This window comes from Dipteris shenzhenensis, chromosome 19 (assembly GCF_047967505.1).
Source record: "Dipteris shenzhenensis isolate YYH24624 ecotype China chromosome 19, Dip_SZ_1.0, whole genome shotgun sequence".
NCBI lineage: Eukaryota > Viridiplantae > Streptophyta > Polypodiopsida > Gleicheniales > Dipteridaceae > Dipteris > Dipteris shenzhenensis.
In genome coordinates, this window is record NC_141614.1 from 50,659,488 (window position 1) to 50,673,857 (window position 14,370).

The 14,370-nt window shown below is 46.4% G+C and overlaps 1 protein-coding gene across 1 annotated transcript in view; it reads left to right on the forward strand.

Moving 5' to 3' along the window:
- Nucleotides 1-2,497: 2,497 nt before the first annotated feature.
- The window catches only part of SCPL51 (serine carboxypeptidase-like 51), a 78,233-nt gene continuing 66,360 nt past the window's right edge, over nt 2,498-14,370 (forward strand). Inside the window, exons 1-6 of the mRNA XM_087390414.1 lie at nt 2,498-2,564; nt 2,759-2,942; nt 3,160-3,245; nt 3,368-3,475; nt 4,151-4,169; nt 4,263-4,484. Of these exons, the coding sequence (XP_087246540.1) occupies nt 2,798-2,942; nt 3,160-3,245; nt 3,368-3,475; nt 4,151-4,169; nt 4,263-4,484 (580 nt within the window). The 5' untranslated portion in view covers nt 2,498-2,564; nt 2,759-2,797. The remainder of the gene's footprint in view (nt 2,565-2,758; nt 2,943-3,159; nt 3,246-3,367; nt 3,476-4,150; nt 4,170-4,262; nt 4,485-14,370) is intronic.

The window sequence follows — 14,370 nt, forward strand, 5'->3', positions numbered from 1 at the left end:
TTGAGAAGAAATCCCTCTATGTTTCAGAGGTCGTATAATGCTAAGTACCAAAAATCCCCATCTTAGGGAGTTCTATACCATTGATTTCCCCCATTGCCACTTGATCTTTTATAAGCCATCCCAAAGCATTTGCAACTATAGCAAATAATAGAGGAGACAATGGGCATCCTTATCTTATGGATTTTTTCAGCATCAAGCTCTGGGACATTTCTCCATTAACACACACCTTTGCAGAGGCATTGGAGAGCAGTAGAGATACATAGGAGGTGAACTTGGTTCCCAGTCCGAAATTGTTAAGGGATTGTAGCAGAAAATCCCAATTAAGTTTGCATATGCCTTATCAAAGTCTATTTTTATTAAACAAATCTCTTGCTTGCTTTCTTCAGCATGTGTGCAACCTTCTGATAGGTTGATAATTGCCTCCAGAAGATGTCTATTCTTTATGAATCCTTTCTGTTGCTCCAAAATCCTTTTTTCTTGGCAAGGGTGTCAAAATACGATAGAGGGTTAGCATCACTATGGGACTCCTCTCTTGTCTGTTTCTCACTTAGATGGACTTGAGACTCATAAAGCTCCACTGTTTTCTCTGTCGAAACATCTTTTGCCTCAACCATCTTGTCTTTAGTCACTTCACCAAGCCCCTCACTCCATCTTGGGTGTTTCGCCCTTCACAAACTCATCTGCACACTACTCGAAGACACCGCAGTCATGCATAGGAGCGCTTAGCAGAAAAAACCCTAGATAGTTAGGTATATTATTAGGTTACGCTCATGAAAGATACTCATCCTTCATTAAAATCTTTTATTGTACCTATGACGATATAAAAGTTGCCAAACAAGAGTTTACTATAGGCCTCTTATTTAATGAAAAATGACTTCAAACTAGGACATTATATAATCATCTCACAAAAAATAATTTAATGAAAAGGAGAGTATTCAAGTCACTAAAGGTTAGAGAGAAACATCGAAAAAAACAAGAAGTATGGAAGGGAGTGCTCTAGAGTACATCTGTACTGTCTTGTTTAGTGTGTGAGAATAAAGAAATTCTAGCTAGACGACTTCCAAGCCAAGGGAAGTGACAAAAGGCCTTTGGATGATTTTGGACAAGTAGCCCCCCCCCACTGAGAAAAAACTACCGATTAATTAATTTATTGGTGTGTGGGGGGGGCGATTAACCTAAGCATAATTTAGAAAAAGGGGGGGGGGGGAGGGTGGAACTGAAGTTTCGCAGGGAACCCATATAGAGGGGTACATGAAATTGTGCGGATTGTGTGGAAGAGGCAAGTCTGATCGCAAAAGTGGGCTGGTATCGTGAAGCGGAGGGAGTGGTGCTACTAATGATGGCGGGAGGCTGCGAAAGCGAGGAGGGGTAGGAAGTGGGAGGGGGTTGATGATGTGAATCCGGGTGAGGTATTGGGTAGGAGGGGGGAGAAGGAAGAAGAGGAGGGGAGGGAGTTGATGATGAATTCAGGGGAGGTATTGGGCACAAGGAGGGAAGGGGGAGGAGGAGGAGGAGGGGGAGGAGAGGAGGAGAAGGGGATGGTGTATGCGTGAGCGGCTCAACCGAGGTAGAGGAGAGTCAAGGAGAGGATGGGAAGGGGAAGAGATGGAGGGCAGTGAGAGAGGTGAAGGGGACTGAGGGAGAGGAGTAGTGAGAGAGGCAAGGGGGAGGAGGGAGGGAGAGGCTGCAGGGGGAGGGAGTGGAGGTTGAGAGGCGAGGGAGATGCGGAGACGGAGGGGGAAGTGAGGTTTGGTGATAGGTTAATAGGAGATTGAGGGGGTTTTACTAGTGCTCACCACATCTCTCATCCCGAACCTCCAGTCTCTCTCTTTCCTCTCTCCAAACCTCCAATCTCTCCCCGAACCACTAAGAGAGATAGAGATAGAGATAGAGATAGAAATAGAAATAGAGAGGATAATGAGTCCATGAGGGAATCACCATCCTCTTGCCATGTCACCAAGAGAGATAGACGAGAAATAGAAATAGAGAGGTTAATGAGTCCATGAGCGATGAAACTCTTTTGTTTGCATGGGGTTGGATTTATGTGGGAGCCTACATCAAATAATCCGTCAACAGAAGCCGGCAAGAAGAGAGAGACTTTTAAAAGTGGAGTGGAGTGCAAGAAGAGAGACTTTTAAAAGTGGATTGCAGTCCCCACACTGCCCCGTGCAAGAGGAGAGACTTATTATCAAAAGTTGATGGCAGAGAGGGTCCGGGGAGAGAAATTGGATTGGGATTTGGAACGATGCATTGAATGAAAACCCCATTGTGTGATTGGAGGGAGGTAGAAATTGGATTGGGATGTGGGATTTGGAAGGATGCATTGAATGACAGGAAGAGTTCTGCAGTTATTGCAGCTTTTACCATTCTGTTGTGCTCACTCCCTTTGAACACAACAGATACAGAGAGCACAACAGAGGGTCGATAATCTAATAGGGTGGATAATCTAATAGACATGAAAATCTTGTTCAGAGAGAGATTGATTTGATTTTGACACTCCATTTTGGGTTGTTGCACAATTTGCTTGCTGGACACTCTCTGAAGTCGAACGTGTTGAGAGTAGCGTACGCATTTGAAATACAGCTGATATACATTTTTGGGTTGTTGCACAATTTGATTGTCGGTCACTCTCTGCAGTCGAAAACACCTTCGCAGCTTCTCTTTCACTTTAAGATTCGTTTTTCTTGGATCAGTTCTGATTAGTTCAAGATCGATGAGTCCCCAAACTTCACACAGGGTGGCTTTTTTTGTCTCGCAGGTTCAAAGCCTCTTCAAATTTCGCGTCGAAGGTCCGTACATGGATAGGAATCTAAGAAGAACGGTTCTCATCTTCGCTTGGTCGGCTCTGGTTCTGTGCTACAGTGCGGACATTTATGGTGCTAACATTAAATTGAGCACTGCGGATACTTCTGAAGAATGGGGATACATTGATGTTCGACCAGGTGAGCTCCTTTGCTCACTTCGATCAGAAATGATAAACGTGCAAATTTGCTTTGGTCGTGGAAAGAGAAAAAGACTACTTATCCACTTTCACGCGTAATACACGAACACGAGTGTCTGATTCATTTCCTGATTCGTTCCTTCACCTTTGTTTACAATTAAATCCAACGCACTTGCTCTTCTGGATAAATTCCCCGCGGCGGACACGGTGAAGAGCAGGCGCTCATATGTTCTGGTGGCTCTATAGGAGCCCTATTCGAAGCAAGCCGGCATGGCCATTGGTTCTGTGGTTGCAAGGTGGACCAGTTAAGTGACCTTTTGCTTTGGAAATGTGTCCATTAAATATAGTTAACACTGCCACAAACATTTTGGATCTTGCGTAGTCGCAAACACGTGTTTTTCTCAAGGTATTCTCGAATGCATACAGGGTGCATCTGGTACAGGCATTGGAAACTTTGAGGAGATAGGTCCCTTGACCACAGAATTGGTTCCTCGTCAATATACCTGGCTAGAAAACGCTGATTTACTTTTTGTGGTAATCTCCTTTCTTTCACAAATTACGCATTGAGAATATCCAATTGATCCTCATGCGGGTTTAGCCTTTGCCTTTTGTGGACCCTGGATGATACTCCTGACTTTCTCTTTACAAGGTAGATGGCCACATTAAAGGTTTTTGGAGAACAGTGCTTAATGATTTTGCACTCTGCCCATTGGGAGTGTCGCATCATTAATCGATCTAGCAAGATAGCAGGCGACACAGGCGATTTGGAATGGATGCTCTCATGAGCAATCTGTTAGGATTAGGAAACCTTCCTTTATAAAAATATACCAGGGGACATGAGCTTGTGAACAAATGGTCTTGGAACATTAAGAAGATACTAGAATACTAGGCTAGAACACAAGGTCTCACAATGTCTGCAAGATACTAGGCTGATACAAGGTTGGAACCTTGCTTACAGTCTTGCTTTGGAAATCTGATTTCTTTTGTTGGGTGCCTTAATGGGATGCCATGTTTACATCTACTATGAGTGCTTAACTTTCGAAGTTGTAACGAATGCTAGCTTTCTATATGAATGTTTTCTGTATTCTTCTTATGTGATTGTAATAATACATGTGTTTAGGGTCCTTAGTCTTGCTATAAACTGGTCGTCAAAAGACATCTAAAGGTTCTGACATCTTTCTCGCTTGATCCCTCTTCTTTGGAGAGCAGGACAGTCCTGTTGGTGCAGGTAACTACTCTATTCATATGTCCTTAACATGCTAATTATGTAAGCTCATGGTGCAATATCTTGATAACATAATTGTGATGTTGACATGTTAAGGTTTCAGCTACGTTGACAATGCATCTTTGCTGTTGACAAAGGATGAGGATGTTGCCAAAGACTTGGTGACCTTTCTTAAAGCATTTTTTCAAAATCATCGCAAACTACAAGAGAGTCCATTTTACATCGTTGCGGAAAGTTATGGAGGAAAGCATGCCACTCTTCTTGGCTTAGCTCTAGATCAAGCTATCAAGGAAGGGGAGATAACAATTACACTTGGAGGTAAGATGTGTTTTTGCGTTAAGGCCCTCTTTCCCCTCCCTTGCTTGACTCCTTGTACGCTGTAGTCATTTGATGTAGAGATTGGTCACATAAAGAAACAAACTACAGTAGAAAAGGTTTGGTGAAGTTTTTTCAACGTCTAGAATCATAGTAGCTCGGTGCCCTTCACCTCCGGAGTGCCGACAGAAACTCAGTACGAAGACTCTGTATAAATGGATGCTCAAGTATGTGTGGGTGTGTGGATTTGTATGTGTGAGAGCATATTTTAATACTATGGTCTACACCCACTGTTGGGCGCTGATGACGTCGGTGGGGATGTCATAGTAGCTAGTCCCTGCTATGCATGATGGAGTTTATGGTTTTAATACTTATGAGTGACTATCGTGAGATTGAAACTGCACTATGTCATGTTTTTAGAGGATGAGTTTAGGAATGTTCCTGGATTCATCTAGGTATATATTTTGTTGGGTCAGGGCTTTTTTATAAGTTTTGATTTCTTATACACATTGTAAACTGAGCTCAGCATCCCCCAATATTCAGGCTCTCAAAGGCTACTGCATGGCCTACAATAAACTGGATTTGAAACCCCTGCATTGTCCTTGACTAGGAATTTTGTTGTGTGTATGGGAAATCACTGTCCCAGCACGGTGGGCACTGAGTGACACTTATTGCCTACCAGCTCATCCATGTATTCACCCACCCTTCAACTTGTTATTTATGGTTGAAGGAGCCTAGTATCTAGTATCTTGATTCCCTTGTAATTTTTTGCATGTCCAAAATAATTTTCATCACACACTTTTCTTTCATCCTTCTTCCCATAAAAGATCCATTGGTCTAACGTACAGCATGATGTAGGATAGACAGCTGGCATTCTTGTCCTGAAATCCAAACAGATTTAGATATGAATCATTGTCTTGAAACAAAGTTCTAGATCAAGTCTTGGTGAGTAAGTCGTTGAAAGGAAGGCAAGTGTACAATGTGTGTAAGTTTCTGCAGTTGTTATTTGAGTGGATTTGTAGGAAACTTTGCACATCACCAACCTTTCTGGCCAAAGTCAGATATTTCTCTCAGCCTTCAAACAATGAGCCTTGTTATCAATACTGCTTTTATTCTTGGTTTTGCTAAGCACCATCTATGTTTGTTTTGGTCCCATAGATTGTGTTTGATCTTAAGTGGACTGTACAAAAGGTTAAGAATAGGCAGAGGTAGAGGAAGGATAGAATAGTGGTGAGGAAGAAGAGAAGAGGGTTGGATAAATGAAATGAAACGCCCAGAAGATCCATTAGGGTCTATGGGACTGGGAAAAAATTAAGTACTAAATAGACATAACTCCCTTGGACAAGAAAAACAACAGCAGTTTGCAATAGGGTAAGTAAGCTTACCCAACTCAGTCTAAAGTTATGGATACAACAAAACGAAACATGTAGAACTGAAACTGAGAAAACCAGTAACAAAAAATATGGACATATATGGTACTGGAGAAGCCTGAGTCTCCAGTCAAAAATTGTAAAGCGTTAATAAGATCCCCTCGGTGGTCAGTGCTCGCTCCTAGATGCTAGGAGTGTCTTCCTATTGGTTGCCATTTGGATCACTTTGTGCAGCAGACATTGGTGGACACTTTGTGGAGAGGATGTAAGGGGAAAATGGAGTTTTACAAGAAAGAGATCAACTTAATATTAACATTCAATGAGCAACAGTACCAAGGGCAATATCTTCATGCACAAGAGACAGGCTATTTGCACTGTGCAGATTTAGAGTCAGTTCCTATGACCTGGAGGTACAGACCGGTAGATGGATGACACCTTTATATGGCACCTTTATATGGCAGTGTCAGGGATGCTCAGCAATCAGATTGGCAGGATATGCAGATGGTGGTACCACAGGATCTGATGACCTTTTTCTTCCTCCCAGCAAAACAGGTTGGAGCTACATTGATCCAAATGCCGCCTTCTTTTCATTTAAATCTTGGCTTGAGATATCCCACCTTTCCAAGCAGTCATGTCATCCCTTTTCTCTTGTGGCTCCCATCACTTTGTATGGATTTATTGCTGTCCATTTTTTCAGTTTGACCATATTAGAGATCAAGAGACATATTGCTTCACCCTCAAGAGGTAGCATTCTGGTTTCTGGCAAGATCATGGGATAGGGAGTTTGCACTCTTAACCCTAGCTCTCTATTAGAAACCTTTTCTGAAATCTCTCTATTCTTTTCCACAATTTTTTTGCTTCCCATACTTGACATCCACACCACTGGCTGCAGTAAGTCTGAAAAAGGAATTTCCTCATTCTCCGATTCCATGTTTGATTTCCTGCATTTGCTCTTCCTCCACCCTACTTTGTCCTGGAGCTGACTCGAATGCATAGAAATCTGTGACCTGTCTCTGCGCTCGATACCTCAATATCCTGTGGCGCGGTCACCTCCTGCTGCTCTCTGATCTGTCACAATAGTGTCTATTTGTGTTGTCGCATCTCAATCATAAGAGCCCAATGCAGACCTGGTCATGGAAGGGATCAATCGTGAGAGTGGACCAAAGCCATGCCCCTCCTGAAAGAGGCAGTGGTATCGTCCCTGGACTCATCTAGGTATATTAGTGGTATCGTTCCCGGATCTCATAGTAGGCTGGGCAGACAGCTAGAGAATGCTCCTGCGTCTTGACCTCCCCCATCATGCATAATTTGTAGATCCTCTTGGTATACTTGCAGCTCCCCCTGCCTCAATCCTTAACTGATGGAGTGAGACCTGCATCTGTCCAATGTCAATCCTTGGTGCATGTGAGACTCCTCTGTCCTCAAGATACTGGGCTCTGATGATGAATCCATCCTCTGATACTCTCAAGAAGTGGTCGTGATAGAACTGGGTCTTAGTGGGGAACTCCTAATCCCCCCCCCCCCCTCCCACCCTTTAAGCTCCAGATGTATGGATTCGGAGGAGATCTGACCGGATGATACAGTTAATCTCATCTCGTGGGATTGACTTGGGCAGTGCATCCATGTTGTACTGAAAGGGGGGAAGCTGGTCCATTTGAATGCTATGGCTGGCAAACGATGTGGATATGTGTGCATACCATATTGTATCAACCCCGCTCTCTGCCAGCCATCTGGATGACTCTAGTGCCAGCCTCGGTAGTCTCCAAAGGCCCAAACTTTATGGAGCAATGCCACTGTCTGAAAAATGGCATCAACTTGGGAAGGTGTCATGTCGAACTCTGCCTGTACTATCTAATGAGGACTAAGGGCTTACTCCGAATCATCCTAGATCCCATAGTCACTCCTAGCCGCCAAATCTCCTTCACTTTGTCACTCAGAGATCGCTCCCCCAAAAAGGTGCTACATGCATGGTAGTCGGCCTCACTAGGGTGTCGAAAAGCTAGCCCTTCGTCGGTGGATCTTGAAAGTGTGCCTGGAGGCATTACCTCTCTAGGCGGGCCAAAGCACCTTGCCCTCGTGTGAGTCGAGCCCTAGCTGCATGGGTCATCGTGAAAACTAGCCCTTTGAAGATTGCTCCGAAGTATGTATCGGACTGCACTATCTCCACTAGCTCACCTCAGTAATTGAAGCTATGTCGGTGAAGCACTGCGCGGAGGGGTTGAAGATCATAACCTTGGTCTTCCCAAGGTTAACTATCAAGTCTCTCTCTCTACAGAATACCCCTAGGGCCTCTAGATGTCTTTGCAATCCCTCTGCTGAAGATGATATGAGGACTATGTCATCTGCATATAGTAGTATCTATATCATTAGGTTAGCCACTAGTGATTCCTCGCCTCCTAGGTGGTCTATAAAGGATGTGATCTAATCAATGTAGAGCCCGAAAGACCCTGCTTCACCCCGATCGTGATCTCAACCCAATCCAATAGGCCTTGGGGCACCAATTCTCCTTGTGACGGACTTGGATAGGCTCATCTCCCCTTGAATCATAATCTCTGGAACTCCTCTCATCTCTTGATCAGGCGGGATCGTGGGACAGTATCGAAGGCCTTCCGAAAGTCTACAAAGCAAGTGCAGACTTTCTGGCATCTCGACCTCGCCTCCTCAATGATAGCCCTTAGGGTGTGTGGTCTAGGATGGAGTGTTATCTCCAAAATCTTGCCTGCCCTAGGGTGGAGAGAGAAAAAAGAAAGATGTATTAACCTCTGCAGGAGGCCTCGCGGGCCTATGAGACGAAGTACAAAACAAAAAGTAACTCATACAAGCCGCTATGGGCTGAAGCAAAGGGCTTTTTAAGGCCCTTGCTGAAAGCTAAAGTGCTAAACTAGTGAGTAAAATAGCAGAGTAGCGAAATAGCAAAATAGTATCAAGTGCTCAGAGCTAACACTCCTAGTACATGCCCAGGCTCCATATATCCAAGTACCCTAGTAGCTCTCTGATGGGATGTCAGAAGCTCTTATATCTGTGTCTGTCGAGCTGTCTCTCAAGGTGGTGGTCTCCTCCATCTCTATATCTGATGGGCTACGTCAAGGGTGATGCCTCATCTCTGGTGGTCTCCTCTTAGGAGGGCTGAAATATACCGGACCTCGATCATGCGTGCTTTGGTCACTCTTCGTGTCGCATGTGGAGTGTCTGCCTCTCGTTTGGCAGCATTGTGGTGGTGACTCTCACTGCTGCTCTTTGGTGACCTGTGGCATCGCCTCCCGCTGCTCTTTGGTCCGTCGCATTTGGAGCCCAACACAAACCTGGTCGGGAAAATGGATCAGCTGCGTAAGCGGACCAAAGCCATGCTTCTCTTGAAACAGGCGGTGATATCACCTTCGGATCTCATAGTAGACAAGGTAGACACATAGAAAGTGCTCCTCTGTCTCGACCTCCCCCATCGGGCATAGTCTGCAGATCCTCTGCTCTCTGGGTATGCCTGCAGCTCTTTCTGCCTCAATCCTCAGTTGGTGTTATGAGACTCACAACTGTCCAATGGCGATCCTCTGTGCATGTGAGACTCTTCTATCCTCGAGATACTGAGGTCTGATGACAAGACCATACTTCGAGACCCTTTGGAAGTGGCCATAGTAGAACTGGATCTTGGAGGGAAACTCCTCTCCCCCCAAGTCCTAAACGTATGAAGCTGGAGGAGGTCCAATCGTATGATACAGTTGATCTCATCTCGAGGGATCATCTCGGGTGGTGCATCCATGCTTATTGAAAGGGTGAAAGTCTTTCCATCTGAATGTTGTGACTGCCAAACCATGTGGATACCCATGCATACCATGCTGTATCAATGCCGCTTCTTCTAGTCGCCCTCCATCTTCTCCACGCCCACCTTGTCTACATTCACTTGGCGAGGTTCGGGGCAGCCGGCGGTGAACTCAAGGAGACGGAGGTTGCAATGACAAAACACCAACCGCTCCAATTGAGCCGTGCTCAATCTGTTCCTCTTCTTTGTGTGAAAGAGGGCCCAAGTGCTCCAGTTCCTCTCACAAGGACCGGAACTGCAGTCCTGTGAGAGAACACGTATAGCAAGGCGTTTCTGCCATAAGCCAATTAAGCCGAGATAAGTATCATGAACTTGATAACTTTAAACATATTTGTAGTAGATAAAACTTCAAATTACTTAACGACTAAGCTCCAACTAGTGGCGTTGGAACTTGTCTCTTAGACTCTTACCAAAGTAGGAGTACAGTTGCCATATTTCTCCCACCAGGAGACAGGTTGCAACTGTGTCTCTCGGAGCCTAGCTGTAGGTCGACCAAAGGAGAGGCTGTGATTGCGGAACAATAGAAGTTCATCCTCCAGTCTTCGTTGCATCTCCAAGTCACCACCCGTCCAATTTTGTAGATACTGTTGCATCCCCTCCTCCAACTCGTCATTCTCATATTGCTCGACTGCGCCAGAGCGGATGCAATACATGTGCCACCGCATGGATTGGGCGGTGGAACCAATTCCACCGCTTATTCCATATAGCACGGATGGACTCAACCCTAAATCATGCCACAAGAAATTAGAATGCATTATGCATGCAAAATTCATAGACTATAGATAATAGTACATACATAATATATATCTGAAAATTCCAGGCTTCATGATAACAAATTGCCATTTAGTAACTGCAATAATTATACATATTACAAAAGTAAAAAGTCTTACTTATCAGGCGATAGGGAAGTGTTTCTGTTGAGGGCCTCTCCAATCTTGTCCATAAACTCGTACAAGAGCCCTAATGTGCTTCCCTCCATGTCTGTGATGCGAAGCACCGTGTAGATAGGATTAATCGATTTGATTAATGCCTCCGCCTGATTCCACCAAGACTCATCCATGATCATGCGAAAAAATTTGATAGACTTTGCTTGGCCTCTATCATCCCAATCTCCCCACTCCCGAGACACAACCGTGCGCAACAAGCCCTGGCGCACTCGCACAAGCCTCTCCACCACTATGAACATGTAAGCAAACCTTGTGGTTGGAGGTTTCAATAGCTCAAGGTCATTGTAAGCTCGATAGATGCTGAGGACTTTGGGTCTCTTCGTGACAAACTTCACGATACTGCGGGCTGTGGAGAAGATGGCATCAATCCAAGGTATCTTCCCTGGGTCCTCGATCAAAAGATCAAGGCAATGTGAGGCACAGGGTGTCCACACAATCTTAGGGAACTCATCTTCTAACATGGCACCCATTGACACACAATTGCTGCCATTATCTGTCACCACCTGCACCACATACTCAACACCTATCTCCATAATGGCTGCCCGTAAATGCTCCCAAATATACAGCCCTGTTATCACTGTACCTGCAGTGGAAGCGTCTATGGCTCTCAAGAACATGGTTCCCTTGCAAGAAGACACTAAAATATTGTACACATTCCTCTTGCGTGCATCTGACCATCCATCGCATAAGAGTGTGCATCCATATTTTTTCCAAGTCTCTTTCAAGGGCTTCATTTGGTCTTCCACACATTCCCTCTCTCTTCTTAGCTCTCTTGTCCGCAAGGCCTCATATGTAGGCCCTTCCCATTCATACCCAATGCGGCTTACAGCTCTCATGGCCTTCCTCCATCGTGTAGTCTTCGCCACATGAAAGGGTATTGCACATTGTATGAAGAGCTTTGTGAGCTCACTAGTGGCCTCCTTCACTGCTTGCTTTTGCAAGCGTGCTTGAATGCTAGACCTTTGTAGTGATCCTCTTTTCCCCGCACTAGCATCCACACTAATTGATCCATGTGGCAAGGGTGTTCTTGTGGCACTAGGACCCGCGCTCGATGTAGTTGATGCCCCTCTACTTCTCTTTGCAGAACCCAATGTGCTGGCATCATCCAATGGCTCAGTGTCAGCAGCCTCTTCTTCATCTTGCAGCCCTTGTCCTCCAACTTTTTGCAGCCAAGGCTGCCATACGCGCACGCTTCCATTATGTTAGGCCACCTTTCACTGCAGTAGGCACGAACTCACAAGGTCCTACATCCTTGCAGGGAACACCTGCTAGATGGTCTTTCACCCGTGTGACAGACCCCGTCTTGCGCCGCAATAGTTGCATCTCCACTTCTTGGAGCCACCGCCTCCTTTATAACTATCCAGGAGGGAGACATGGACCCAATAAGCATCTCTCGGCATTGAGGAGGATGGAGAGGTGAGAAGGAGGATGGAGAGGTCACAAGTGACTCGTGAGAAAGGATGGGAGGTAGACTGTAGAAGGAGGATGGAGAGATAGAGGTAAAAGAGGATGGAGAGGTAGAAGTGAAGGAGAATGGAGAGGAGGAGGATGGAGAGGTAGAAGGTAAGATTAAAGAGAGGATGGAGAGAAGAAGGATGGAGGGATGGAGTCAGGAGAGCAGGCTGCCAAGCTGCAGGCTGCAGCTTGCAGGATGGAGAAGATGGAGCAAAGGATGAAGAGGATGGAGAGAGCTCAGAGAAGGATGGAGGTGAGGGTAGGTCCAAGAGCAAAGGATGGGATGGAGAGAGCTTGAAGAAGTGGAGGAAGGATGCATAAAGGATGCGGGAGGCGACGAAAGACGAAGGCGGCGAAAATCTGAAAGAAATCTTGTTTTTAGGGTTTTTGGAAAAACAGAAAATACGAACCGTTTCGGCGTTTCCTTTTCTGCGCACGAAACGCACGTTTTGTGCAACTATGTACGGATCATCCGAGCAAACATCAGTATCTGTAGGCGCTCAACTCGAGCCCACTCTGTGTCTGAAAGGTCGACTCCCCACCAAGGGCTACCGTACATGCCTGCTGGGCGGACCAAAGAATAAAAAAAGAGAGACTTGGTCCGCGGGTCCTGGAAGTGGGAGTGGTAGCACTGTCGCTCCAGCCTGGCAAGAGTGGCGTATCCCCCGCTGATTCTGGCTTGCATGGCCGGGCGCATCGTGAAGATCAGGCCTGAGAAGACAACGCCCAAGTATGTGTAGGAGTCAACTATCTCAACAGGGTCGCCGGCGAAGAGGAACTGCTATCGGTGCATAGCGGGTCTGGAAGTGTTGAAGATCATCACCTTGGTTTTCCCAAGGTTGACCTTCAAGTCATGTGTATCACAGTAGACCTGAAGTCCATCCAAGTGTCGCTGAAGACCAGTAGCAGAAGAGGATAGTAGTACTACATCGTCTGCGTATAGGAGAATCTGGATGGCAGTCTCCGCAAGAGAGTAGCCTGCACCTCCGAGTGTCTTGATGGTGGTCTCGAGCTCGTCGATGTAGAGGCTAAATAGAGTCGGTGACAAGGGACATCCTTGTTTGACTCCGATAGTGCTCGTGATCTCTGGGGTCCAGCTGGTGCCAATCCTGACCTGCCCCGTCACCCGCTCATAGAGAGCTACTATTGCCCAGATAATCGCCGAGTCGTAGCCTAACTCCTGCAGACGTCTGATGAGTCGGGTGCGGGGAACGGTGTCGAATGCCTTGCGGAAATCCACAAAGCAACAATATACTCTTTGTCTCCTGTGTCTGGCCTCCTCAATGATCCCTCTAAGTGTAAAAATGTGATCGTAAGTCGAGTGATCCGTCCTGAAAGGGATTATCGTCGACTAGTCCGTCGCAAGAAGCTAGCCTTCCTGCGCCAAAATGAGGATACGCTACTGAACATTCTGTTTAGTAGCAACTCCAAGGATTTCTGGAGGAAATTCCTAGAACGCCGATCCCCCTCCCCCCTCACGAACACTTCCCTCTGGCACACCTACGCACGCACACTCTATGATATCCCTGATCAGCCTCCTCCCGAAATCTCAGCCACCCCCCGCCCCAATTCTTGTATCCTCTTCACAACCCAGGGAGTCACCCACGCAGCGCATAAGCTTCATAACGGTCGAGCTAAGGATCATGAGGGCCTATGCACGGAGTTTGTTGCCTATGGCATCAAAACTCTAGCCCCCATCCTGGCAACGCTGTTCAATGAAGCTGTCTGCCACGGGTTGCCCAGAGCTTGGACCCTGAACACTATCACACCCATCCACAAAGCAGGAGATCCCATGGATCCAGGGAATTACAGGACCATCATGGTTGGACATGTTATGTCCAAGATCTATGTATCAGTGTTAGATGGCGAGGTCAGTGCTCGCGCAGAGGTACAGGGGCTCAGGGCATCCGGACAGGCCGTTGGCCCTAGCGTTTCGCTGGGTCGTGAGTCGGAGTGTGCGGCGTAATGCTTTGCACTCGTCATCATACCATCTGTTGCAAGGGGTGGAGCCAACGGGTGGAGGGCGGGTGGACCGAGTAGTGGAAGGAAAGATGTGGCGGGCTGCATTGTGAAGGGAGTGGGTGATAAGGGTGGCTCGGTGATCTAGAGAGGGTATGGTGTCTATGTGTCTGAGGAGGGAGGCTAGGTGGGCTGAGTAATCAGGTGAGAGGTTATGATCGAAGTGTATATCATGATAGGTAGTGTAGTGTGGGGTGTGGCTGGGAGGGACTCGGGATGCAAGTATATGAAAGAAAAGGTAAGTGTGATCGGCTCCTGGGGGTAAGGGTGCAGTGCGGAAGTCA